Source organism: Psittacula echo (assembly GCF_963264785.1).
Source record: "Psittacula echo genome assembly, chromosome: 4".
In the NCBI taxonomy this organism is placed as follows: Eukaryota; Metazoa; Chordata; class Aves; order Psittaciformes; family Psittacidae; genus Psittacula; species Psittacula echo.
This window is the reverse complement of record NC_137738.1, coordinates 118,371,097-118,398,365: the sequence shown is the minus strand read 5'-3', so window position 1 is coordinate 118,398,365 and position 27,269 is coordinate 118,371,097. Positions and strand designations below refer to the sequence as shown.

General features: G+C 38.5%; 1 protein-coding gene across 5 annotated transcripts; it reads left to right on the top strand.

Annotated features, from left to right (window-relative positions):
• Nucleotides 1-596: 596 nt before the first annotated feature.
• SANBR (SANT and BTB domain regulator of CSR) lies at nucleotides 597-22,226 on the top strand (the record flags this gene model as incomplete). 5 transcript variants are annotated; one of them, XM_080615421.1, is made up of 20 exons in its annotated part: nucleotides 597-746; nucleotides 2,513-2,699; nucleotides 6,335-6,428; nucleotides 7,503-7,741; nucleotides 8,568-8,626; nucleotides 9,427-9,587; nucleotides 10,355-10,441; nucleotides 10,543-10,653; nucleotides 12,510-12,633; nucleotides 12,810-12,962; nucleotides 13,181-13,326; nucleotides 13,691-13,790; nucleotides 14,727-14,759; nucleotides 16,498-16,597; nucleotides 18,081-18,175; nucleotides 18,279-18,307; nucleotides 18,405-18,478; nucleotides 19,491-19,579; nucleotides 19,931-20,022; nucleotides 21,082-22,226. In XM_080615421.1, 20 exons carry the CDS (start codon nucleotides 597-599, stop codon nucleotides 21,116-21,118), a joined length of 2,160 nt encoding a protein of 719 aa, XP_080471547.1. In that variant the 3' UTR covers nucleotides 21,119-22,226. The 5 variants fall into 5 exon arrangements, with proteins under 5 accessions (XP_080471547.1, XP_080471548.1, XP_080471549.1 ...); XM_080615425.1 differs by lacking the exon at nucleotides 597-746 and adding an exon at nucleotides 7,125-7,168 and having other exon boundaries at nucleotides 2,689-2,699; XM_080615422.1 differs by lacking the exon at nucleotides 12,810-12,962.
• Between the last annotated feature and the right edge of the window lie 5,043 nt (nucleotides 22,227-27,269).

Genomic DNA, 27,269 nt, shown 5'->3' with positions numbered 1-27,269 from the left:
GAAAGACACCGAGTGCTGGGTTTCCTGGCTCCAAAGTAGTATTGATGGCCCTTAGCTGGGTTGGCTCTTTATAATGGAAGTCTGGATTGCAAAACAAATAGGCAGAGCAAGAGGAGACCAGAGTTGAGCACTAGAAAGTTTGTGGGGACAGACAAGTGTATTTGAATGTAAGTAAATGTGAATTAAAATCCTAGAATCCTAGAATGGTTTGGGTTGGAAGAGACCTTAATAAATATGCCCCTGTAGCTTAGGCTGTTTGGCTGTTTATTCTGAGATTATGGGAGGCCTTTTTTTATATCGGAGGGCTCAGTGATGTGAATCCCTCCTGGAAACAAACAGCACAAAGGAACGGTGATGGGTAACGCCTGCTGCTGTTAAGTTGGTTTTATGTTGTGCACATCCCCAGGGTTCTGAGGATGCAGATATGAGTACATAAATGCTGTCAAATGAAGCATTACTACTTGACTGTAATGCTGTGGTGAAATTTTCCTATACTTATTTATGGAGTGCTGCAGTAAATATAGATGAAGCTTTAGTAAAGCATGCAGACAGACTTGCTAATAACATTTTTCTCTTCTAGGCTTACGTAGCCAAAAATGAGTCATGGATTTTCTGAAAACAACAACTTTCCATATGACAACAATCAAATGGTGCTGGACATGATCCTGTGTTCCCTCATTGGTGTTCCACAGCCTATCAACTGGGACAGTGTGGCAAGGCTAGTTCCAGGATATACATCCAAAGAGGTGAAGTTACTCATAAAAGAATTCAGAACCTGAACAGTGAAGTTAAACATGTTCTGCATTGTATTTCATTAGGACTCATGTAGAGTAAGAACAAAAATTACTGGAAAATATTAATTGAAAAGTGGAATTAGAAAGTAGTTATGCTAACGTACTTCAGATGTCATAGGATTTTCATGGGAAGGATGGCAGTACTCACTAACCTCATGTAGGTTGTAGTATACTTACTAGCAAACCTGATAACTTTCTATGCTTGTCATTACAATCCTGCGGAAACATGACTTACAGATCTCCATTAAGTAGCTAAAAGTGCAGTTGTCTCTTGCTTGGTCCCCCAAGTTGTGCAGTTTTCTTTCTTTGGTTGGAATAGAGTTGGAATTAACTGTAGGTTAACTAGGGTTAGTACTTCCATGTACTTAATCTTTCTGGATTGCTGAATTTTGTGGTGAAATGCTTACTTGATAACTTTTAATAATGATTTTTAGTTTTTCATTTCTGAGGGGTTGTAAGGTAAGAGGAAAATGTCTTTTGCCCTTGTGATTCAGCAAAGCTGGAAGCAAAGAAGCCAGTGATCTTTACTTTCTTGCAAACATAATCAAATGTGTCAGCTCACATTTATAACATTGCTATTGGGCATCAGTGTAACCTCGTATTTAGAACATGAAAGTGGGAATGATTGGGAGTAGAAATGTAACATTGTGGAATGTTACAGGGCTTTCAGCTGCTTGGCAAAGCTCCTGAAAGGGGGATCTCTACTATTTACCTTTCAATTTGCAGACAATACTGTGCACATTAAGCAAATAAATACCTCTAAAAATATTGGTGAGTTCTCTGCTCATATTAATTAAGATAATGTGATTGCTTAGTACATGTCTGATTACTCTTTTAAAAGAACAAAGTGTCTCTCATATGTGGAGTCTCTGTTTAAGGCAATTAAGTAAATGTATACCTGTGCTTTTGTACCTGCTATATATAGAAGACTGGCATGGTAACGAATCTGAGACACTACATTAGTATCAGGAGGATGTCACTGTGTGTACCTCTCCCAAAGGGGCAGGTGGGATTCAGCAATGTCAGTTAGCTCAATTCAAAATAACTACATAAAACTGCTGCTTGAATGGAGCCTGATGAGCTGAGTCACAAGAAGGTTGCCTATGGAATTAAGTAGATTTACTTGTATGTGCAAATTACCTGTGTGTAGGATTCTGCTGAACCAAAGACGTGACTGTCATTGTATGAGTTCAAATGTACAAAATTGAAAGACTCTCTAGTTCATCAACACAAGGAATGGGAAGTTAATAGAAGTGCAGTGGAAATCACCAGTTCCTTTTGTCCAAATCAGAGTGCAGGTCAGAAAGTAAAAGAATAATAATTATGAACCAATTACTTTGACTACTTTTAATAATATTTGACAATGTTTATGGTAAAAGAACTAGTTGCAAAATGAGAATTGAAACTCTCCCCATGACTTTCCCCTTTACAGATCAGGCTTAAACTCACAGGGTTTAAGGTAGTACAGATTGAAAAAGGCTCTATCTTATTTTTTCTTCTTTCTGTTAGTGTATTTAATTATGGTAAATATTACTTATTCTAGTGTATATTTTTGTACTTTCCTGATACCACTAACAAAATAGGAAGCATTGAAAGTTTAATATCAGTAACTGTTCACATGCAGAAGACATGAAATACAATATTTGTATCAAATTATAGTTATTAAAAATGTACTGAAAGCTACTGCTTCATTGTCCTATCATTTAATCTTGTGACAGTGTGCAAAAAGGTTTGATGAACTAAAAAGCAGTGGAAGTTCACCTGTTGACAACCAGTTTAATCCCCTGATGGCTGCTGGTGAGAGTCCTGTGGAAACTTTAGCTACATACATCAAGTCCTCCTTGCTCGATACACAGACAGAGTTTCAGGAGCCTGCTATTGGGCAGGATTCCATTACTATAACTGGTATGTTTTCAGTCATTCTGAACTATATTGGCTTTGATTATAATCAGTATGTGCATGCTTTTGTGTCCTGAGTGGTAAGTCCACCCAGGAATAGCAGTTATTGGTCTCTGAAGAAGTCAAGTATAAATATAATGCATACATGAGGTCACTTTCAGTTACTTTAGGTTAAAAATCAGTGTTTGGCCATTTTAAGAGTTTGTCCTTCCCAAAGGCATAAATCCTAACACTGAATCCTCTGGTTTAGTATTTTGGTGGGGAAGGGAATTACTTTCCTGTTTTGTACCCCAGTATTGTACTGCTAAACTTACAGCTATTTGCAATCACATTGAGCTGTGTTATTAAAATAACCAGAAAGTTGTGTAGAAAATCTGCAGAAAGCTGAGAAGGTGATCCCTTGAGGTCTGACCCTTCTCTCCCAGCTGAAAGCTCTGTGTTTGCCATGTGGCTCGGTGACAAGATGACTACATAGGAGAACGTAGAGTAGCTACGTTTTGCTGCAAGACAGTCTTGCAATGACATATAATATGCCTTAGTCAATTATCTGTTCCAGTAATAATTTGGCAGAAGAGGGCCAGCCCTAACAGCTGTATTCCAATCGCAGCACAATTAAATGTTAACATTTCCTGAAGTACTTCTCCTGTAAGCAGTTGTAATTTGCTGTGTCATAGTTATTCTCTGATTTTTCATTGTAGAGTGAGATGTTTTCAATGCCTTGTGGGACTTGATAAACGTGTTGCATGAGAAATTTGCTTCATTAATGAGTAAGCAATTTCTGTGTTCAAAATTAAAATGACAGTGAAGTGTTTAAACAAAGAGTTCTGTTTCAATGTTCTTCACAGTGCTGCAGCTTCCTAGTAACTGTTCTCTTTGCAGAAGAAACCCAGCTGTTTGACCTTTGCTGGAGAACAAAGAAAATGTTTTCAATAACTCTGATCAAGAGATGATGTTTGAAAACTCTATATGGAGTATCTAGACTGAAAATGCTTCCAATCAGCTTTCAATTATGTCCTTGTTACGTGCATGATGTGAAATAAATGCCTCTTGCACCCATGGGTGGCTACTTAAAAGATTAGTAGCTTCCCAGTGGGCAGTTAACAAGCTAACTCTGCTCATAGAACTCTAATTGAGTTGTCATAGACAATTAGTGCATGTTTTCTCTGTAACAATGTAATACATACAGTAAGTATTAATGCATCCAAGTACCCTAATGTTTCCTATTACAAGATCCTGGCCTAACATTTTTTTCTGTTTTCTTTGTAGCTTTTTAGATAAATTATTTTACCTGTTTGTATGTAATTTGTTGATACGAAATTAGGGTAATTAATCTTTTTCTCACAGGCTTGAGTGGACTCACCTTAATATTTGTGAGGTACTTGTATCTTTCAGAATTGGGGTTTTGAGAAAAGCCTATTTGTAAATGTTTTTTATGTTTAGTTACTTCATAGTGGATTTATTCACATCTGCTTATTGTTAGGATCAAGAAATTTGGGCCCATTTGGGTTTGTTTCTACACATGAGTAACAGCAAGAAAAAGGAATCAGATCAAATGAATTTTGAGCTGGATTCTGGGTTTGGTGGACTTACAAAAGCTCATTTATTACTTGTTAATTATATGGCAAACTGCTGTTAAGTACCTCTGAATGCATATTATGGCAGTAAACAAGTGTATGGGATAGCCTTTTACCCAAAGTGTTTATTCCTAATTCCAGAAGTCAATCTATATTCTCTGGGGGGAAGAAACAAAAAATGATAGGAAGAAATGTATGATGAAGTTCAGACATCCCTGTTAATTTGGCTGTGCTGCATACTCTTGTCAGCATTGTTTAAGAATCGTAGAATCATAGAATAGTTAGGGTTGGAAAGGACCTTGAGATCATCCAGTTCCAACCCCCTGCCATGGGCAGGGACACCTCACACTAAACCATATCACCCAAGGCCTCATCCAACATGGCCTTGAACACCGCCAAGGATGGAGCATTCACAGCCTCCCTAGGCAACCCATTCCAGTGCCTCACCACCCTCTCAGTAAAGAATTTCTTCCTTAGATCCAATCTAAACTTCCCCTGTGTAAGTTTGAACCCGTTACCCCTTGTCCTATCACTACAGTCCCTGATGAAGAGTCCCTCCCCAGCATCCTTGTAGGCCCCCTTCAGATATTTCTTTAATAAATAACTTCAATATGTTCAAGGTAAGCTCCTTAATGTTTGCAGACAGAACTCTCTCATACATTTTTCCACCTTCCTTTTAAGTACTCACCTTATTTCACATTCAAAATCTGGCTTAGATCTCTGACTGTGGCTATCTTAATGCTAGCAGGGGTCATCTGCCTGCAGTGAAATGACTGCCTTGAAGGCTATGTCTGACCCAGCCCCTTCCGAGGTTTTTCTAGGGTCCCTCTAGTAGATCTATCCCCCTTATTAACTGTGTTACTGCTATTGTGGCCTTACTAAGGCTTAAATCTACAATGCCTTAGTCTATATCTTTGGAGACAGTTTTGTTTCTTCTGCTTCTAGTGTGATAGCTTTGCTTTCCTGAGGGGCATAATTACTGTGTTCTGAACTGTACACAGCTTCTAGATCATTTTTGGTATCAGTCTGGTACAGTTATTTAGCCACAAGATGAAGAGGTCTGTCTTAGTCCTCTTCTGAAGAGTACAACCTTGTACATTACACTAGAGGGAGAAGATGCTTCTGGAACTTTTTTCCCTACAAATCTGAGAGTAGAGAGTAATCATGGAAAATCATGACCTTGCATGTTTTCATCATGGAAGACAACACGTGCCCTTTATTTAAAGCAGATAATGATCTTTCTGTTTTATAAGCAAGGTTATTGATGTTTCAGATTGCAGTGATCCATTACTCTTGGAAAAGTTATTCAAATGTCTGTTGGGGTTGTCTTAACCCTCGACTCAGAACTCACTGGGTTTGATAACTGGATCTCCTGGGCTTCACTGGGTTTTGTGTCCGGGTTGTATTGCTTGTACTGCATTTGCAAAGATAACCTGTTTGAACTAAAGCGCAGCTGACCTTTATTCCTAGAATAAGTTACAAGTCTAGGACGAGACAAATTCCATGGTCTGCTTTCTTTGAGCATTGTTCTATATACTCTGCTTTAAGCCACATGTTTGAGAAACTTGGCAAAAACACATCTTGAGAGGCTTCTGTCTGGAAGCAACTGATTTCCAAACCTAACACTATGGATAAAAAGCAGAGTTAGTCTCAAGTTGTTATATCCTTGTGGCAAAGCTTCCTGTAAACAGCAGTTTTGATGTGACAGAGTCTTAAGACCCACATCCCACAAAGCAGAGAAGGAGAGCTAAAGGAATGGATTGCATTCCTGGAAGGAAATTCTGAAGACTCTGTGAATCTTACTGCTCTGTATTGAGACAGAACCAATCTAGGTTTGCAGCCAAGTGTCTGGGCAACCTGGCGATGCAGCTGGTCTGAGTTCCCAGTGCATGGCATTCAGAACAGGAATTTGGGTTAGCTTAGTAGCCTCTATGGTAGCAGATTTGTTGTTAGTTGTCTAGCATTGCTCCACCATGAAAGCTGCACTTCAGTTGGCGTTTCCAAGATGATGGATTAAAAAAGGTCAGGCATTTTTGTTCTAATGCGCCTTTTCCCCTTACATTTAAGGAAGGCCCAGCACAACCTCCACAAGGAGTTGTTCATCAGAATCTGAGAAAGGTCCTGCGCAGAAAGGTGGAGAAAGCACTGACGAAAGTCAGGGGTAAGATATGTGTGTTTATCTAGGGGGTCATAGAATTGACAGAAAGATAATCTAAATTGCTCATACTTTTCTACTACCAGAAAAAAACAGCTGGGAACATCCTAATAAACACTGTAAGACATCTTGGAACCTTGCATTGCTGTAGAAATACTGGGGGTTGGTTTGGGAATTACTTATGTGCAATAGGGAGAACTCATTTATAAATCTGTCCAGAATGTTCCTGTGAGTGATTGATCACTGCTGTTGCGAGAATGGGAAACATAACCTGATTTAAAAAAGAAATGAAACACGATTGATGCTCAATAACATTTTAATTAAAAAAAGTGTTCTTTGAACATGGATTTGTCCCATGTAAAAGCAGGAAAAGAAAGCTGAAAATGAAAAGTGCAAATAAAAAATTTTCCTATGAATTCAAATAGCAGTGATGAGCATCACCGTTTTTCATACTATCAGATTCCTGTTTTCCATATTATACAAGTACACATAGAATAAAGTGTGTGCTTGAAACCTAATGGTAACCATCTTCCTCTAGAGACAGCATTTACAGATTCTAGCTTTGACCTTTTTGTAAGAAATAGACATTTCAATATACAATAAAACAGTTTTAATTGCCGCAGATGAGAATTGCTGTTGTATGCTGTTATTGTCCTTGGTACCTCAGTAACTTAGGCATATATATCTGCCTTTTTTTCACAGGAAAATTAAAAAAGTGGAACAAATAAATTCTCCATGTAATTCAGGTAGTATCCCATAACAAACTGGTGACAAAACTGGGGCTTGAAGCTGGAAATTTGCCTTCTCTGGTCCCTTAACAATTAAATCACTGATTATGTGTCGAATGATATGCATCTGTGTTTTTCACCTGACAATGCCATCAGACAAAGCTCCTGTCAATATTTTGTGTTAATAGTTAATAACTGTAATTTGTTTTCCTTCTGTTAAAAAAAAACCTGTTAGTGACATCAGTGTTGCAGTGTGTGATACAGATTTGGAGATGAGATCTTTGTTGATGGGTTTTGGTGGTCTAATTGGCTAATGGTCCTAATTTGGTTTGTGGTTTGTTTTCTTTTTGAGGCCAAATATGGTGATCCATGTGTGCGATGAAGCAAAAAACCTCAAAGAAGATTTTGTGTGTCCTCGTGACCTTTTGATTTCAGAAATGAAATACTTTGCTGAATATCTGTCTGTGGATGCCCAGCGCTGGGAAGAGGTGGACATTTCAGTGCATTGTGACGTTCACATCTTTGACTGGTTGATGAGATACGTTAAAAGGAACACTAAGGATTCTGAAGCTAATGAAATGCCTGCTTTAGGTAAAACAAAGTGTGTAGATCATGGAAAATTAATGGGTTTTGTACAGTTCAGCCCCAGCCTATTGTTTCTGACTGTTGCACTGAAGCTTGTCCTTTGTTAGGGAAGTGTTGCAACAGCAATCCTCTGGTCATAATAGCTGATGTCTCCAACTTGTCATCACTGGTAGTTCTGAGGAAATATCCTGATAGTTGTAGCAGTGAAAAAGGTCTAATATGTTTTGGGATGTGAGGGTTTTAATTAAGCTTCTTTAGACCTCTTCTGAACAACAACAGAAGAGCAGTTTTAAAATACTGGTGATGGTTGGGTTTGGTTTTGTTTCCCTGCTGCTCCCCATTGATACAATTGCAATATCGTCTAAAATTTCAATGCAGTCTGATACGATGGTAGGACTTTCGCCTTTATGAATTTGAAGCAAGTTTTAAATCTTTTTAGGACCCTTTGCTACTATTTTTTAAGCATACAAACAAACAAGGGAATAGAGTTATGACTTGCAATGCAAAAGGCATGTTAAGCAAAATCTTAGCTGGGTATGATGGCTGTAGATGGAAGGTAGTCTAATAGTGTAATTATTTAGTCACTATATACTTATGAAACCACCTTTTACAGTTTTTATAAATTCCAATTTGCTGTAGGTGTACTCTGGCCACCTAACTGATAAACCAAAACTATGTTTCTTAAGATAGAAAATCCTCTATATATTGGCAATGACAGATTGATCAGTAAAATAATACTTAAAGCAGGTACTGAATATGCAGAGGGAGGGATGTGATGCGAAATTATCAAAAGAACTAATGTAAAGACCCCCTTTTTTTTGTTGCCTTTTAGAACCATCAAATGTCATCTCAATTCTTATTTCTTCTGAGTTTCTGAAGATGGATTCATTAGTAAGTATTAAGAAAGATTCTCTGCCATAAGGGCACAGTTAATTAAGAGGTGTCTGAAGAACTTGTTTCTTTTGCTTTGGCTGTTACAGAAAGAGTTGATGCAATGAGAACATTTTGAGATTTTTCTACCACCTTTCTTGTTGAGTGCAGCAGTCTGATACTTGCAGATTCTCAATGCAAAAAGACTTACACTGTATGTTATATCCAAATGTGATAGTGGGTCTTGGATTTGCTTTTCGATGACTGATCTAAAGTCACATCAGTATCCGACTCCTGATACGTTCTATCAAAAAAAGATTGTTAAATCAATGAATACCTTTGATTTATATCCTTTTTACACTGAAGACATGTCTGCCTTTTAGGACCTAGTTCTCTAGCTCTGTACAAGTAATATCTGCTGACTGGCTTGTTAAAATGTTCATCAACAGTTTTCTCACTGGGATGAACCACAATTAAATACACAGTAAGTATAGCTGAGATACAGGCGATACTACGTATGATGTGTGCTGTGGTTCTCTTTTTGCAAGACGCTGGAAAGTACCACTTGAGGATGAAACATTTGTTGAGTTGTGTTTTGGGCTGTAAAAACCTTTTGGAGAAGAATTTAAACTAACTCAGAGTCCTGTTAATTCAGAGTCTCCTTTAGACAAATCTGAGACTTATGTTTAAGTTGAACCAAAATAGTTTTCCAAAGCACCACACTGTATAAACTAAAGGTCTTGAAGCAATTGGTAAATCCTTCTGGGAGAGCTTTGTCTGGAATTCTTTAACATTAGTTTTAATGTTTCCATTTTTCCTAGGTAGAAAAATGTATTCATTATTGTCACAAAAATATGAATGCTATTGTAGCCACACCATGCAACATGAATTGTATCAATGCTAATCTTGTTACACACATTGCTGATCTCTTCACGCACAGTGAAGTGGAAGAGCTGAAGGACAAAAGAGACAAATTTAAGAGGTAACATTTTCCCTGTAATACACAGAATAATGTGAAGTGACTTTGTAACTGTATATTAAAATTATGAGCAAAAGGAAAGGACTTTTTATGGGACATGAGCAAAAGGAAAGGCCACACTAGGAGTGTGGCTTGGACAAATTATTCATGAACTCTTGCCTGGGAGCCAGGATTAGGATAAGGAACTCTCAATGGGATGACATGCTCCTAATTTGGAGAGAATGGTTTGGCTTCAGGATCCTGTGAAGTCCGATGTTTAGACTTAGAATTTAGGGTGGCTGGAAGGCTGAGTAGTTGTGATGGTGTACTATTTCATATGTAAGGGCTCCAGCTTAGTATCAAGGTAAGGGCCAATTCTTGTAGTGCAGACTGACAGACAAGCAAGGTGAAAGTAAGAAAGGATTTTAATCAGCAGGGATAAAGACATTATAATTTTTAGCATTAAAGTTAAGTGTAATTTCACAGAAACATTAATAAAAGGTCTTTTAGTCAAAGTAAAAGCTGGCAGTTTATATTGGCACACAACATAATAAAAGGAAAAAAATTAAGGGATCTTATTCTTCACATCTGTGTGAAAATAAGAGATGACAGGTCAGGAATCAGTTATCCACACAGACTAGTTTAAAGGAAAATTGTATTAAAAGACCTTATTATTCTGAGAGAAATATGGTGACTTTGCTTATCATCAGAACGTATTTGTTAGTCTCACTCTACATAAGACAATTTTCAGTGTTTTCCTAATGGGTAAGCTGTGTTACTGTCATTAATAGTAAACTTTTCTGCAAGAAGATTGAGAGGCTTTTTGATCCGGAGTATGTAAATCCAGATTCTCGAGGCAATGCAGCAACACTGTACAGGTAAGGCCTTTTTAGCTTGCTACTTCAGTTGCAAGGGCAGTCCCTGTGTTTTGAAGTCCTCCTCTTACTCCAGCACTTAACTTCTGTTTTTTATAATCTAGGTGTTGTTTATGTAAAAAGCTGCTAACTAAAGAAACTGAAAGAAGAATTCCTTGTGTACCGGGAAAAATCAACATAGATCAACACGGGAATATTGTCTATGTTCATATAAGGTAGTGAATATATGTATGTTGAAAAAACATGTTTCTTCAACTCTATGATTTTGTGTGACTTTACAAAATACTGTGTGTTTAGGAATTACCAGATACATTACAAAAGGAAGTCACAGATAGAATGGAAGTGGAGAAACTACAGCCATGATTACTGGGAGGGCTATTTTAGGTTGTACTGCCTTAAACAGAAAATGCTCAGCTAATTCCTTCATCAAAGGGGTTTAAAATATGTGTAACTGATGACAGACAAATTAAGTTAAAGGCTGCATTTCTACAAGGTTTATTATGGAATGATAGATCCACCTCTGCCAGCAAAGAAAGGCTGGAGAGTATTTTCTAGACTGACTTTATGCTGTCAAATCAAATACTCAGCCTGCTTGAAGACTACTATAAATAAACTTTGCCAGTTCTAAAGTGTTTGTCAGAGGATCTTCCAAGGACCTATTCTGCATGTATGGCCAATTCACTTGGCACAAATATTTAATTCAATTTTGTTTGATCCATGTTTGTGAACAGCTGGCTTCTCTTCTTAACAAAGATCAGTGTGTGATCAGCTGCAGTTCCCTCCGTCCTTACATGTCGCCTTTAAGGAAGGGTGAGGGGAAATCAATAACAAGAAACCTTTCTCATCTGATCCATTTCATTCAGAACAATCAATGCACAGTTCAGTATCAGCTCCCTAGGTAACATGTATTTAGTGTTACCTCCCACCAGCAATTCCAAGGTGTGGACTAAGCTCTTCCTAACCAGTCTAAACAGAACCACATCTTGTGGCCCTGCCCTGACCTATCAGGATCATTGGTGATTAGCCACGTAAAAGTCATTAATTGTATTACTTCAGTTAAGCTGGCTGTATGTAGCTGCTGTGCAATTCCTAGCATATAAATATACAGGGTTTAAAGTTAGTCAGAGGATTATTTAGGTTCTAATTATTTGCCTTGTGGTACTTTTGACTGCTTTTCTACACAGAATCCGTTTACCGTTTCTTAGGTGAAGTGACGTTGGCCACTAATGAATTCAGGCTTATGAGCTAATACGTGCCTATCTTTAATGATTTTAAAAATAGGTTTATGTTTATTGGTCCTCTAGTGGTGCCTGGAACTAACTTCCAGTTGGAAGTACTGCTTGGTTTAGGTTAGATGTATATACAATAAAAACCAGTTCAGGCCAGGGCTTAAAACTGTGGGCAAAGAGTTTCTGCTCTTTCTGAAAGTAATGTGCACAAGTGAGAGTGCATATTCTCTAAAGAAGCATGTGTCATTTAATCACTAGGAACAAAGTCTATATATTTAAGACTAGAAGTCTCAAATACATATATTTATCAAAAAGACTTGGTCTCATGTTTTCAAACTTTAATTCTTCACTGAGTAATTGCTGTTGTGTTGCAGATGCATAGAAACAGGTTATGTTGGCTTTTAAAATAAATGAATTTGCAGTACTTTGCCTCTGGTGCACAACATATTTAATAATTTATAGACAAAACACTGCAGTTTGACTGAACTTGTTTGTGTGTGCAGACTTTGATATCTTCTACTCTGTGTATTGGGTTTTCCTCTGGTTTAAGGATTTTCATGATTTCCAAAAAGCTTAATATTTATAAATTTGCAGTATATGGAGCTTCAGATGAATCAAGCTATAATTCTTTGTTATTAGTAAGTTTAGGGTGCTGTCAAAGAATTTAGGCGCTTCTTCAGGGTCTGAATTTAATGATGATTGTCCCACATTGTATCCTTCCTATTCTAAACTCTTCTGTTACTATTCACATGTGTTATTCTGCTACGTCTCCACCTCACCTTTCTGCTGCAGGTTCATAGCAGAGTGAACTCCATATGCAACCTGACCTCTTGCTTTTTCAGAGACAAAACCTGGGAAGTCCATGAGTATTTAATTGGCCTTCACGAGGAATTGAAATCTTGGAGGGATGTTTACTGGCGTCTGTGGGGGACTGTCAATTGGTTGACTTGCTCAAGATGTAACCAAGTTAGTACATTTTCCACTTTGACTTGTTTGTAGGTGGCTTGTTGTGGGGTGAGGCAAGGACTAAAGCAGTTTGGAAAATATATGGCAATAAAGCTTGGTATATGTTCTTTATAGTGCAAAACTGACTTCCATAGGTAATCTTACCTCTCTTTATCTCTCTTTTTATTCTAACATAGTCTTTCCTGTGTACTGAATTCTCCCATTGCCAGTACCATTCGCAATCAGTTCTTTATCCAGGTGTAGCTAGTGCTCTGGGCTCAACTGGGACAGGAGTATATCCCTGTTGTAACCAAAAAGTACTTCGATTTGATCCTACAACTCTCCCAAAGGTACTTCAATACTAGTTCACTTTGAAAAGAGCATAAGGTGTGGAGGGGAGGGGGGTAACAGTGTGTTATGAAAATAGATCCTCTCCAAAATAAGTATTGTAAATTGTTGCAGGCTGGGACCTTGGGACACAAGAGTTAAAAAGTTGAACTTCTTTTAATTGCACTTATGAAATCACTTCTTCTCATTAAGTCAAGTATGTGTGTTATGTGTATTGCAGGGCTGCAAAGTGAGGGATCACATGGTTGATTTACCTTCAGGAAATGGAGATGGGGATGCTTTGCCATCTCAGACTACTAAAATATTGAACGATCTGCTTCATCATAGGGATGTTATTGTTGTTCCTTTCACTAAGGATGAGAATAGGTAAGAACACTGTCTTGTGTTACTGAAATAACAGCCTTCAACACCTAACACATGCACATCACATTTGATTTCTCTCCCATTTTAAAACAGGACATAGGACTTTGTGAAGGTAACTTAGTTTTGATTGCTTTGTTAGAAATTGGGAAGAGAAGAACAAACATTCTTTCCTTTTACATGTTAAGCAGGCTTTTGGTTACTGATCCTCCATAAGCATTCACTCTTCTCTTTATATTTTAATTGGATCGTTATAAAAGTATTCTGTGGCTAACTTGGAGGTCTGTCTTCTCTCTTCATGCATGATGGGTAAATAGAGACTGATTCTAAAGTGCAAGATTTATTTTGATTTCACATCTTTCTCTTTAAGTGATTCTGGGATTGGGCTCGGTGATGAAAAAAGCATTGAGTGTGATGTGCTTGTAGAACCAAACACGCCATGGGGTCCCAAAACTGGAGAAATCAATGCTGTGAGTGATAATGTTGGGGGTTTTTTCTTACCCTTTTTTTTCTGGTAATGAGGATTCTTACAAGGGTACTTTGAGGAATTCATTTGACAGCTTTTGACAAAAAAGATTCGGTTGTACTCTAAAATACATCACATGGCAATATTTAAATAATTGCTGCCTTTGTTGTGTCTGCTGATGTAGCTGGGGATGTCCACATGACTCCTGCAAGTCCATAAATAAAACAACAGTAACTTGGATTGTGTTTTGGTTGTTTGGGGTTTTTTGGGGGGTGTAAGGTGTGTTTTGGGTTTGGATTTGGTTTCTCTCTGCCCCGCAAGACGTGAAAGATTTTACTTTCCAGAACTATGATGCATGTACATTAACATGTGTATATCAGATCAACAGAGGTACTCTCTAAAGCAAGTTTAAGGAGGCTGTTTATAACGCTACCTCTGGTTTAAAGAGAGCTTTCATGCAAAGATAAATTCTTGAAGTTCTGCACCTATCATGGAGCAATGGTAGCTCAATGATCCGGAGGGTAGCACAATGCTGGTGATTCCATGAGAATTTCAGAGTATCTGAAGCTCTCCTGCAGCAAATGCGGAAGGCTGTTAAATTTAAACTCCATAGCAGTCTGGCACATAACTGTCCCTCCCTGCCCTGGACTGCTTTTGGATTAAAACAAGCTGTAAATATTTCTAGTGCCAAGGTTTGACACATGACAACATGACTCTGAATTCACTGCATTTAACCAGTCAGTGTTTCACAACCTGATTGAGGTTAGTCATTCCACCAAAATTCCTGGTTAAAGATGGGATTAGGCATTTTGGGAGTTACAAGTGTAGCTTGCTGTACTGTAACACACCGCTCCTATTTTTAGCATTCCACTCACTTTCTTCTATTCAGATTACTATGAGTTCTTCAACTTACTGTGTTTTTCTCTCTCTGTGACTACAGTTTCTTTCTCTGAAGAATTGGACTTTACAGCTGGTTAGTAAAATATTTTGTTCTTAAGCTTAAATATTTGCTCTTCTGCACTTGGTAGAGAACTAGCTTGGATTTTGTCTTGTTTTGTAGTGAGTTTGCTGGAAAATCATAAACTCAGAACGGTTCGGGTTGGAAATGTTTTCTTCTGCTTTAATTTGGAGGTTGCATTTTAGCAACACTTTTCACAACCAAGTAGAAAGTATGTGTGAAGTGCTACTTTAGTGCTTAACAGAAATTTAAAATTCCCTTAAAATGTTTTAATACATGACAAAAAACAATAGACCAGCACTGCATGCATCAGATCTTGATAGTTTGTTAGGCTGACAAGTGTAAATCATCAAAACCGGAGGTTTTGAGTGCCTGTTTCTGGTGGCTTGCCTGAGATGCTTCGTGTCCTCTTTATGCTGCTGCTTTGTTGCAAAAGATCTTTTATCAGAGATGAAGGCCTAGCTAAATGCAGAGGATGGGGAGTCATACTAGCAGTACCATATGATGTCATCTGAGTTACTATTTTTATATATAAATGATAGAGAGCAGCAGTTTTCCTCTGTCACTTGAGGATTTGTGTTGCAGTCTGATGTTCCTGGTGTCCTATAGTAAGTCCGCTCTCCTTCTAAAGACAGGACTCCATAAACTTTTTGAACTTGCAGTCCATGTTAAGCTTCATTTCTCATGGATTATTAGGCACTCATCATCAGTTACTTTAAAAGATATGTGTATATTCCAACACTGTGAACATCACATTCCTTAATAATTTCATTATCTTATGCTGACAGGAACTATTCACTGTGCCCTCTTGCGATATTGGAGCCCATAGTTTATGATGATGTACAGAGATAGAAGAAAAATATAGACATTTTAGGTATCAGGGTGAGTTCACAAAAAGGCCAACCAGATACTCCAGCCCAACGTGCAATGAATCATTTATGCAGATAGCTGTGGTGTACATAATCTGTGTGTATTTGTAGTGCACTGTGATATACACACTTTGTGGTATTTAATTACTGAGTATCTCAGCAATTTCAGGCAGTTTGCAAAATGGAGCAAACCTCAATAGAACCTTTCATTAGGTTGTAGTTTCCTGTGCTCTGTGATTATGTGGCTAGCTCAGACATTTGCTACCTGAAATTTTCTTGTTAATTAGGGAAATAGCATAGCCAGTAATGCATTGGATATTAAACACTGATTCATACAATAATACAGATTGGAAGGGATCTCTGATGGTCATCTTAAGTATTTCGTCAAACTCAAAGTAGGGCTTTGAAGTTAGACTCAACTTCAAAGCTGTATTACTTTTCTCAGTGTTACATCCACTCAAATCTTGAATATCTGAAGATGGAGATTGTGCAGCTTCCCTGGGCCACCTTATTCAATGTTTGACCACTTAGAAGAAGCATAAATAAAAGTGAGGAGCTGGAAGAGGTTGCCCAAAGAAGTGGTAAATGCTCCATCCTTGGCAGTGTTCAAGGCCAGGTTGGACAGAGCCTTGGGTGACATGGTCTAGTGTGGGGTGTCCCTGCCCATGGCAAGGGGTTGGAACTGGGTGATCTTAAGGTCCTTTCTAGCCCAAACCATTCTATGATTCTGATCAAAGGTTTGAAAGTGCCTTCTAAGCATTTGAGAATCACATTCTCAGACCTAAGTGTGCTGGAAGTCAGCTCCTTCAAGACAGATTTAATGTGTCATTTAATAGGAATCAAGCCTCGCTTATAATTTGTGGCCCTCTCTTCCTGTCAATTAGAAACAGCAGTCATTGTTATCTGAAGAAGAGGAGTACACCACTGGCTCAGAGGTCACTGAGGATGAAGTGGGGGATGAAGAAGAAGTATGCAGAAAACCAGGTACAGCAAATCTCCAGTCATCCTCCTGGAAGTTTAGAGATAGGGATTCAAGGCAGCAGAATTCTTCTGTAGCAGATTTTAAACATTAGGCATTTTAAAAATAAATGTTACTTGATTTTTATTTCTATTATTTCTGTGTTTGGATACAAATTACCCCACTGCTCAGTGCCATCAAAATCACTGGCAAACAAGGCAGGCTGCAACTGTTCATGTCCCAGATGTCCTCAGAGTAGATTGAGGGTGTATTTTGCAGGAAACGGTATCAAGTGCTTTTATGAAGTTTCACATAACTACACGATGTTTTTGCAGAATATTATTGTGGTTACATAGTGGAATGAATGGTGAATGTGGCTAGAACTGTGTCTGCTTTGAAGATAAGCTCTCTATGATCTAAAAAGATTGTACATTTTTGCCTCTTACTTTCTCTTTTCCACCCTACTAATAAGTCACTTGAACAGAGGCAGTTCTTTGTTTGTTTGGCCTTGACTCAAAGGGTTTGGAGTGTACCAGTTTGTTTAAAATGAGAATGAAATTTTTTGTAGTTTGAATTAAACGTGTTCGATCTCATATCACTCAGCTTGGTAACTGAATTAATACATCCAAAGATGTAGCTTCAAGCCAACCGTATCCTGGGCTGTATCAAAAGGAGCGTGACCAGCAGGTCGAAGGAGGTGATCCTGCCCCTCTACTCTGCTCTCGTGAGACCTCACTTGGAGCATTGTGTGCAGTTCTGGTGTCCTCAACGTAAAGAGGACATGGAACTGTTGGAACAAGTCCAGAGGAGGCCACGAGGATGATCAGGGGACTGGAGCACCTCCTGTATGAAGACAGGCTGAGAAAGTTGGGGCTGTTCAGCCTGGAGAAGAGAAACTGCGTGGAGACCTCATAGCAGCCTTCCAGTATCTGAAGGGGTCCTACAAGGATGCTGGGGATGGACTCTTCATCATGGACTGTAGTGACAGGACAAGGGGTAATGGGTTCAAACTGAAACAGGGGAAGTTTAGATTGGATATAAGGAAGAAGTTCTTTATTGTTAGGATGGTGAGGCACTGGAATGAGTTGCCCATGGAGGTTGTGAATGCTCCATCCTTGGCAGTGTTCAAGGCCAGGTTGGATGAGGCCTTGAGTGGCATGGTTTAGTGTGGTGTGTCCCTGCCCATGGCAGGGGGGTTGGAACTAGATGATCCTTTCCAACCCTAACTATTCTATGATTCTATGTGTACTTTTAACCTTACAGTAGAAAAATTGTGCTGTTATGTGTAACCACTCTGCATTTTAAATATGCACTTGAGCTCCTGTATGCTTCTTATAGGAAAGCATTTGAGTAATCTCTGTGTATTAGCTTGCCTGCAACAGCAACAAAATGAAAATAGTCTGTTCATTTACTCTGTTTGTAAAGGAATAGAGAGGCAAAAAAAAAATCCTTGTGTAGTTGAGAAATTCCAAGTGTCTGTGATGGTATGAGTAGATGTTTTTTCAATAGCAGGGAGAAAGGAGAAGTTAAAGAAGTCCTACAAGCACCCAAAGAAAGTGATTTCTTCACCTAGTGTTCAGAAAAAGGAGAAGCCATCTGACAAGGTAAAACCGCAGCTGTAAAGGTTGTCTCGAATAACAAGGACTTCTCTTAAGTTTTGGACTTGACCTTAAAACATAATTAACATTTCTTTTCTTTCCTCAATAGTCAAATTCCCGAGATGCATCTCCATTCATGTAAGTAATTCTCGGAATCCTTGAAAGCATATTCAAGTGTATCCCTAATGGTGAAGTGTGACTGATAACATGGTGTGTATCTTTCTTTTCTAACCAGTGTGAGTATGCAGCAGAACAAATGGGATGCCTCAAGGTCACTAAGATTCAACCAAGATGCTCAAAGAGAAGATGGTCTGTTCTTGCATGAGTTCAGCTTTCATAAAGTTAATATTATGCAAAGAAAATGGTTCTTTCATATAAGAAATGTCTAATTTGCTTAAAATACAGCCACTTGGAAACCTTTAGGTTGAATTTAATCTCAGATATAGCAGTGGGGTTTGGATATTTTATTACTTTTTTTACAAATAGTTGCTCCTTATTTGGAATAGAACAGATTTTGACCAGGTTAATACAAACCAGCTGTAGCCAAACCACACAGTAATCTCAGACTCTTCCAAACTGTACATTCATACATCAAGGAGCTCTTACTGGAAATGTTCTTTTAGTGTTTGATTGGCATTTATTAGCAATCTCATCTATTTTACATGAGAAAAAATTGTGGTACCATATGAAACTATACATTGTAGTCTTGCACACGGATTGAAAAATAAACGGGCAGCTTTGAGCCTAATCTCTTGGAAAATACTGGAAAGGAGATCAAAATGTGCAGGAGAAAAAGAAAATATGCATCATCAGTGTATGTTACTGTGGTTTACGTTCTTTATGTGAAATATCAGCACATAACCTGCAGAGATTGCAGTTGTGTCATCTGATAACTGTATAAGTATGCAAATAACATTCCCTGCATCCCTGTGCCATGTTGTCTGTGCAGATAAACAGAGATAAACATTCACTTCTCTCTTTCCCAGTCTTTCTGAATAAAAATATTGAGAGTTCTATTAGTTTGTTCCACCTACTTTAATCTCTCAGGAGACTCTTGTTCATTTTTGCTGGTTTGAAAACCATTCCCATAGATTTTGATCTCAGTGAAATGCCTCAGGCTCATTCTGCTATCTGCCAATAACACTGTTGAAGTTACCTTATGTGTCAGGATCTAGGACGCTGGTTGTTCAAGTTTTCTCTATAAGCTGCAAAGAAAGCTAATTTTACAAATACAGCATCACTGAAGTGTGCCTCTAATTCTTCTGACTTTGTATTCAGTAGCAAGGAAAACCTCTGTTCTAAATATTCTTATTTCTGACAGATCAGAGAAGAATGTCTGAGATCACAGGGCACTTAATAAAAATGAGACTGGGAGACCTTGATCGAGTCAAGTCAAAAGACAGCAAAGAAGTAAGATTTGTCCTGTCACAATGTAGTGTTTACAGAATTGAAGTAAGCCTTGGTTAACAAAAATATCTATTCAACGCTTAAGCTACAGAACTAAGTTTTATCAATCTTCACTTTGTTCTAAGCATGATATTTTTTGGGGAAAATAGTTTAATAGTTAAAGTTCACTGCTTTTAAGAACTGGGTGTGGAAACCAGGATGGGTTTAAAAGGTTTCAGTACTGGGTTGTGACAATGACTCAAAGTATGCTACAAGTTCTGCTGAATGTTAGTGATTGTTTTTAATGAAGAATCACTGATTCATTGGAATAGTGTCAAAACTTGATTGTTTTGGGGGTTTTTTTGTGAATTGCAGTATGCAGGAGGCATTTATTCCAGACTTGAAGCTCAGATAAAGGCCTCAGCACAGGTCAGTGCACGACAAAGCAATGCCGAGAAGAATGCCAGGTAAGATTTTTAATTAAAAGGAGAAAGCAAAACATGGATTTCAGGTTGGGGATGGGTGTTTAAAGAAAAACCTGTCTTGTTTCATACACTTTTTTTGAATCAGCATCCCTTCTAGCAGGTTAAAGATATATGGTGTGAAAGCTTCCTTTGTCAAATTAAACTAGAGCTGAGACAGTGAAACTCCTGGACCCATGCTGGAAGAAATGTTTTATAGCCACTGACATGGGCAGGGAAGCCTCACACTAGGCCATGTCACCCAAGGCTCTGTCCAGCCTGGCCTTGAGCACTGCCAGGGATGGAGCAGCCACAGCTTCTCTGGGTATCCTGTTCCAGTGCTTCGCCACCACCCTCACAGTGAAGAACTACTTCCTTATCTCGAACCTGAACTTCTGTTTCAGTTTAAACCCATTACCCCTCGTCCTATCACTACAGTCCCTGATAAAGAGGATAACTGGAATTATGGATAACTGGAAAAGTGTTAGCCAAGATTCTTTAGCCTATTCTTTACCCTCATTCCAAAAAACAAACCTAAAAAACCTCTGAACACCAAAAACCTACATGGCTGCCTATTGGTTTGCTGTGCCTTAAATGGGTACAACAAAAATATACTGAGAAGCTGGCACATCTCATGCAGTTGTGGAGCCTAGAAGTGGCCACAATTTGGCTAGCACATGAGCCTCTTGAGCTGAAGCTTACAGTGGAGCTGCTGACCAACTTTTAAGGAATGGGCTGGAAGCTTCAAATATGTTGAAAGAATTTCTCACAGGTCTTATTTCTGTCAAAAAAATGTATGTGGCTTTCTTTCTGTAGAATTAGTGACTTCAAAAGAAGATATTTGACATCACAGTTCTTTCAGCCGTGTACCTCTGTATGAATATGTAGTTTGTGGATACAGGAATCCTGGCAGAAAGGTTAATTTCTCAGTAACAGATTTTGAAAATGAGAATATTTTAATGTGAAAGTAAATTCAAATACTGTACTAGACAGAGCTGGCTGGACAATAACTTAAAGTTCTAGCAGTAATAATGTCCATGTGTTTCTTATGTGTTCTTAATCCAGGTCAAAATCCCGTTTTGGTCAAGGCCGCCCAACATAAGGACTCATGAAACAACTTTTAGCCAGAATTCATTACTGCTTCCTGAAACTACTGCACTCTGTATGGGGAATGCCCATCCTTGAAAGCTTTCCAGTGACTTATTTATTACTTTAAGCCTTGTAAATTATTTTGTGTGATACATGAATGCAAATCCAATAAGGTCTGTACTTATTTTAATTGTAAATATACTATTTCTTAAATTTAATTGCTTTTTTTTGGGTATTGTGTTAAGTTGCATAGAAAATACTTTATAAACCTACAAAGTTAAATTATCAGACTAACTTTATTTATGGGGGAAGACATAAATATGCCTTTTAGTATGCTAGAAATACTGAAAAGGGAAAAAAGCAAGACTACTGAATTGTGAATGCAGTCAGCAGCACAAGCACAAGTTACCTAATGTATCTATATCCTGTAGTATTTGATGGTACGTTTTAGGTCAGCCCTCTGGGGATTTGCATTTAAAGTCTGTGACAATACCTTAGAGTAGTTTAAACAAAATCTTCATGCAGTTCTGAGGCTTCCTTCTGTATCTCATGCAACTCCCATTGGTGTGAAGGTGGGTAGCAAGTAGAGACTAGACCTCCAAAGATTCTAGAAATGCCATGATGGTGCAGTACTGCATCTCGCATGTGAAACGCTTGCTTACTTGCTTGTGAAATTAATACTCATTCCCACTCCATATCAAATTTCTCTTGCACAATACAGTGTTTTGTTTCCTTCTTATATCTAGGATAAGAAGCAGTTCTCTCTCTTTTAATGATGCCATGTCTCTAAATTTCCAACCTGATATGCTATTAATTTCAATGGAGATGTATCATTACGAAGACTTATGCATGTAGATCTTTTGGGTCTAGTTACTTTCTGAAACCTGCCTGAATAATACTGTTTAGAAGTCAGATGCACTTTCAAGTCCTGTATTTGGAGCAATAGAATACAAGTTTGTATATGTGTAAAATCCAGGGCTACCAAAATGAAATAACTTGTCTAGAAAATACTTCATATTAGCAAAGAAAGTGGCAATAATGGCAATAAAAATGGCTGAATTCAAGTAAACATATTCTGACTTTTTGAAACAGGTAGAAAGAGTGCTCAGGGAAAGCTTATTCCAGACCACAGCTGTACAATAAATTGTGAGTTTGGAATCAAGTTAGCAAGATCCTGGGTGGGAGGGTGGGAATGGGGTAAGGAGAGGGAGATCATTGTTTAAATGCACTCTTCTCTCCATTAAGGCTCTTTTTGTCTTGTTTATTGAGGCTTTTCAGTAGGCATTAGAAGACATAGGATAGCAATACTTGAATATACAGCATTCAAGGTAGAAGGGTTTTATTGAAACAATTACAAATGAATGTTGTTTATTGTGTATTTTGTCCAATGCTGTAGCAAACTCAACAGGCAAAACTGGATTTCAATGGCTTTGAGTTCGGACAAGAGTGGTAACTTTGAGGAAGTGCTTTAATCTGTATCAGATAAGGCTTTATTAATGCCTCAGGCCTGTTTGCAAGTAGTAATGCAGCTTTAAGCACTTACAGTAACCACTGGAAAACTTGTTTGTTGAAAGAAGAAGGATTATAAAATCAACCAGGTTTGAAAATGCAGTAGAATAAGTGTTTTGCTACATTCTGTGACTTCTTATAGAGGGTTGTTCCAAATTCCCAAGGTAAACTTTGCTGTGAAAGTCACAGGCTGCATGTGTGTGTGTTTAGTTTTCCTAGAACTACTGACTAGAAGAGAAGGGACAATTCTGCTGGTTCTGTTCTATGGGAAAGTGCCAGTTCAATGTGCCAGTATTGTTTTATTCAGAAATATTTTTGAGCATATAAAAATAAGATACATGATGTTCATTCTTTTCCTTGCCAACCACCTTGAGTTTTTATCTTGTATTAATTTTGAACATCTGTCTTGGTTTAATGGAAATAAATGTTGTTAATTTAACAAGTGTGTGGGTGTTTTCTAGATACTGGTCTCTAGATTCTGGTCTCAATCATCTGTATTTGTGATTAAATTGCAGCATCACAGTGCAGGCTTTTTGTCTGTCGAGGACAGGATATCATTATATGCAGAGCTACTCCAAATCTGCAAGATCTCAAAGGAATTTTTATCTGCATTGAGTTTTGAAGCTGGATTAAAAGTTCATGAGTGAGCTGCCCTACAGATGACCCAAGTATGCAAAATACCAAACTAAGCCATGTTAAAAGCATGTTTAACTTTGCCTTCCACTGCCACAGTGCTGATCATACCATTTAAACAAGTTGTTAAATCTATCAGTAGGATTAGTTTCCATGATTCTGCTTCCAGAAATTGCTATATGGATGTCCTGCGTATGTGCAGTTGGTATGCTGGGAAGGCTACAGTGTACATCTGTTGTCACTTGCTGCACGGTGGAGCTGTGTCTGTTTGCTTGGTGTCTAGAAATCTTGGAGAAAGAGCTGGAATTTTAAGTTCAGTAATGGCTCCAAGAGAAAGAGACGATGTGTTAGGAGAAATGTGGACATACAGTTGCCTCAGTCTGCAAACATAAATCTGTGAATAGCATGGGCATATTTGATGTGACTGAGAGGACACTTCCCTTTGCCAGAAGGGAATCAATTTTTGGAAAGCATTGCTTTCTCTTCTTATTGAGTGTATGGACACACTGTGACGTGTTGGGAAACTGCTTCTGCTCATCAGATGCTTGCTTGGGCCATACATGAAGTTCCCTGCTTCCATTTAGGCACTTCCCTCTCCACTTGAAGCAAATGTAAAACCTGAAGTTACTACTTACATCCAAGAGAGCAGTATACATAAACGTACACCGAAGACATTCCTCCTGCAGCTGTTCTTGGTGAAATCTAATCTGTATAAACTGTACCACTGTGTTTGGAGGGGCTTTTTTCTCTTTTTCTTGTTAATTAGGAAGTAAAGAAGACTTCACTTATGTAAAATTTATCTTGCTACAGGAATAGATTTACAGTTGAATCCCCTTGTGGCCACAGCTATAAATAAAACCAGCCAAAGGCTTTTCCAGGCTTGAGGCCAAGTGACAGCCCAGGCTGGCTGTGTCCTTGAGGTTAATGTCTCATACTGTCTTTGAGCATCATGGTGGTAAGGTTGATGGAACCATCAGCCAGTTTGGAGGCTACAGCAACAGACAGCTGCACAGGGCTGCATGAACTCCTCTACTTTGGGAATCACAAGGGCTTTGAATGCTGATTTGATATGTGCTGTTGCAAGTGGGCAACATCCTCAGTTTGGGGAGGACTCTGCACTCCCACAGAGCCTTTACTAGACGCCTATCACCTGTAGAAGTGTGTGTCCTGCTGTTTTCCCCTGTTGTGCCCTGAGCGCTCAGCAAGCAATGCTGTCCTTGGTGATACAGCTGGCTGCTGGGATGATGTATTTTGGTTAATGGTGTTCAGTGTCAGTTGATAAAAATCACTGTTTCCATCACCCCCCAACCTTGCTGGGTTGTGTTCCTGTCTGTTGTGTTCCTGCTTGTTGGGTTTTGCAGATCATCTTGCTTTAAATGCATATCTCCATTCTGCTCTTTCCCCGTGTGCTAAGTGTAGAAAAAAACAAACTTCATCTGAACTCTGTTCTGGGCCTGACTCCATTATGGGACACAGGTGGCAATGGCTGATACTGTTGTGATGCTTCTCTTTGGGTTTGGAGTGATGATCCCTGAGAACAATAACCAAGCCAGAAGGAATATAAAGATGGAAGTTTATAAAGAGTGGGTAACAGCGTTAAGTTGCATCCAAGCAGCAGTTTTCATTCTACACCTGCCTGGAGGTGATCTTTAACTTACATTTGGTTTGGGGTTTGTGTACACTAATGGCCTACCTCCTTCAGCTTCTAGGCTGCCTGAACTTAGACAATGAGGGAGATCTTCAGGAGTTTTATCCTCTAAGGTCTCATGCCACTTCTTAGCACTTCCAGCTAAAAGAAGGTCCAGAAAATGTTGAAGCTGCTTTGCTTGTGATTTGGAGTACCCAAAAAGTAGATCCTCATTAGTGGATTAAGGTTCCAGCACATAACTATTTCCAGTGGTCAAGAGGCTTAGTCGCTGGAAGAACTTTTTTGGTACAAATCTCAGCTTATATAGCCCCTATCTTGGCTGTGATAGCACAATGGGGTGTGATGCTGTGATAGCACAATGGGGTGTGATGCTGTTCAGGATGCAGATCAGGAAATTTCTCTTCCCTTTTCTTCTTCCCAGGAGGTATTTTGTGCACAGATCTCTCTTCTGTATTTTGCCACATAAACTTACAAAGGCCTGGCCATTGTGGACACAGGGAACAATCAAACAGGGGAGGAAAAATAACTGCCTGAATTGCCTCTAGTAGTAATGCCACCAGATGCATAATCTTGGCTGGATGTGGCCTTTGTTCTAAAGAGCTGGTGCTCGTGATTGAACTTCTTTTAATACATTTTTAATCACTTCTGCTTGAATTGCTCCCACATTTCCATTTCAATAACGTAAGGCTGGGAAAGCCAATGAAAATTTAATTTTCAGTTATTATATGCAATTTCATTATAGTTTGCATTTTCATTCAAGCTGTAGTAATTACTTTAGTATCCATAGTGACAAAACATGCTAGCACAAACATGAAAAGACCTTGGTCTGGCAGCAGCTGCCTTACTGTGTAATCAGTTGCTCCTTTGAATTAAAGGTGTATTTACCTCTAAATGGTTGAAACAAGCTGCATGATAAGCAGTATCATTTGTAGTCTTCGTAAGTTCTCTGCAAGCTTTTAGTGTCTTTTGGGTTTTGGTGAGGAAACTTCATTGAAGTAAAATGTTTTAACTGCCTGCTAAACCTATTTTCAGTGTATACAACCCGTTAAATACTAGGCACGCTTCAGAGGTGTTTGTTTTCATTGCATCAGATAGTATCTGCTGGTTTTGCAGCAGGAATTCTGTACTTATTCCTTGTGGAACAGAGTTATGAGAAGGTCCTCTGCATCCTTATGAGTTCAAAAGGGGCAATGCTGATCCCTTTGCCTTTTGACACCCCATTTAGTTTTCTTGACCAGGCAATGTATAGGTTTCTTTTATATTGGTCAGGACATCCTGCTAATTTATTTATTATTATTATGTTAAATATTAAAAATAGACTTTATCTGTGCTGTAACATGAAAAGTTGTATTTCCTTGTTGGTTCTTTTTATTACCCCAAAAGGACTTTGATCCCAAAAGCTGAAAACGATAAGCACATTATATAGTTTGTGGATTGCTGTTGAAGTCTCATTCCAATCTTTTGCCTTGTCCTCACTGAAGCATTTATCGAGATAACAACAGACTTATATGACAGATGAAATGACCCTTTACAAGTGTTACATGTGAGAAGCGACCATCCTGTTTTCAGTAGGATATTTCTTCTGGAATATTCATGGCACTTTCTGTATCTCTGGTTTTCTCTTTGATCACTTGGGCTACGTTCATCGGTCTTGATGCTCAACGTAAGTAGTGTCATTATTACAGCTGCTTCTGAGTCTGTTCCTGCTTTTATTGAAATTGAACAGAATTAGATTTATTAAATTAATGTAAATCACAGTCCTAGAAGACTGAGGTATGTTGACGTGTTGGCTGATAAAATAACATCTAAGTAAGCAAAATAGTGCCAATGGATGTGATCTGTGGACTTTCAGGGGCTCATTGATCACAAGCTGAAAACCACTGCTCTTGTACGTACAGTGGGTTTTGCAAGTTCTCTTTGAACTTTTTCAGGTTTGGTGGTTTTATACCCGCAGCAGACGTTAAATAAAATACCTAGGATGAAGTTGAGTCTGAGGCTTTATAGTTTTGAAGTTGGGATCACTTGAATTCCTTGCTGCTGTTCTTCTGCTAAATTAGGTTGGAATAGTTGCAATTTTACATCTGGTATTTGTCGGAGTGGTAAGAACTCCATTAAAAGTTCTTCCTCCAAAAGTGAAAACTATGCTATCCATTCGCTGATTCTGGGAGTAGGAATGGTATCTGCACTCCTAAACTTGGGGCATTAATATCATTTTGGCCTTTCAGCCTTCCTAGAGGATCTTCAACAGGGAAAAGGCTCAAACGCCTTTCCTTTGCTTGTGATAGGTTCAGAGGATCACCAGGAAATGGCTGAGGGAAATTTTTTCTTTGGGGGAAAAAAGCAGTAAGGGTTTTTATTTAACGATTGGATTTCC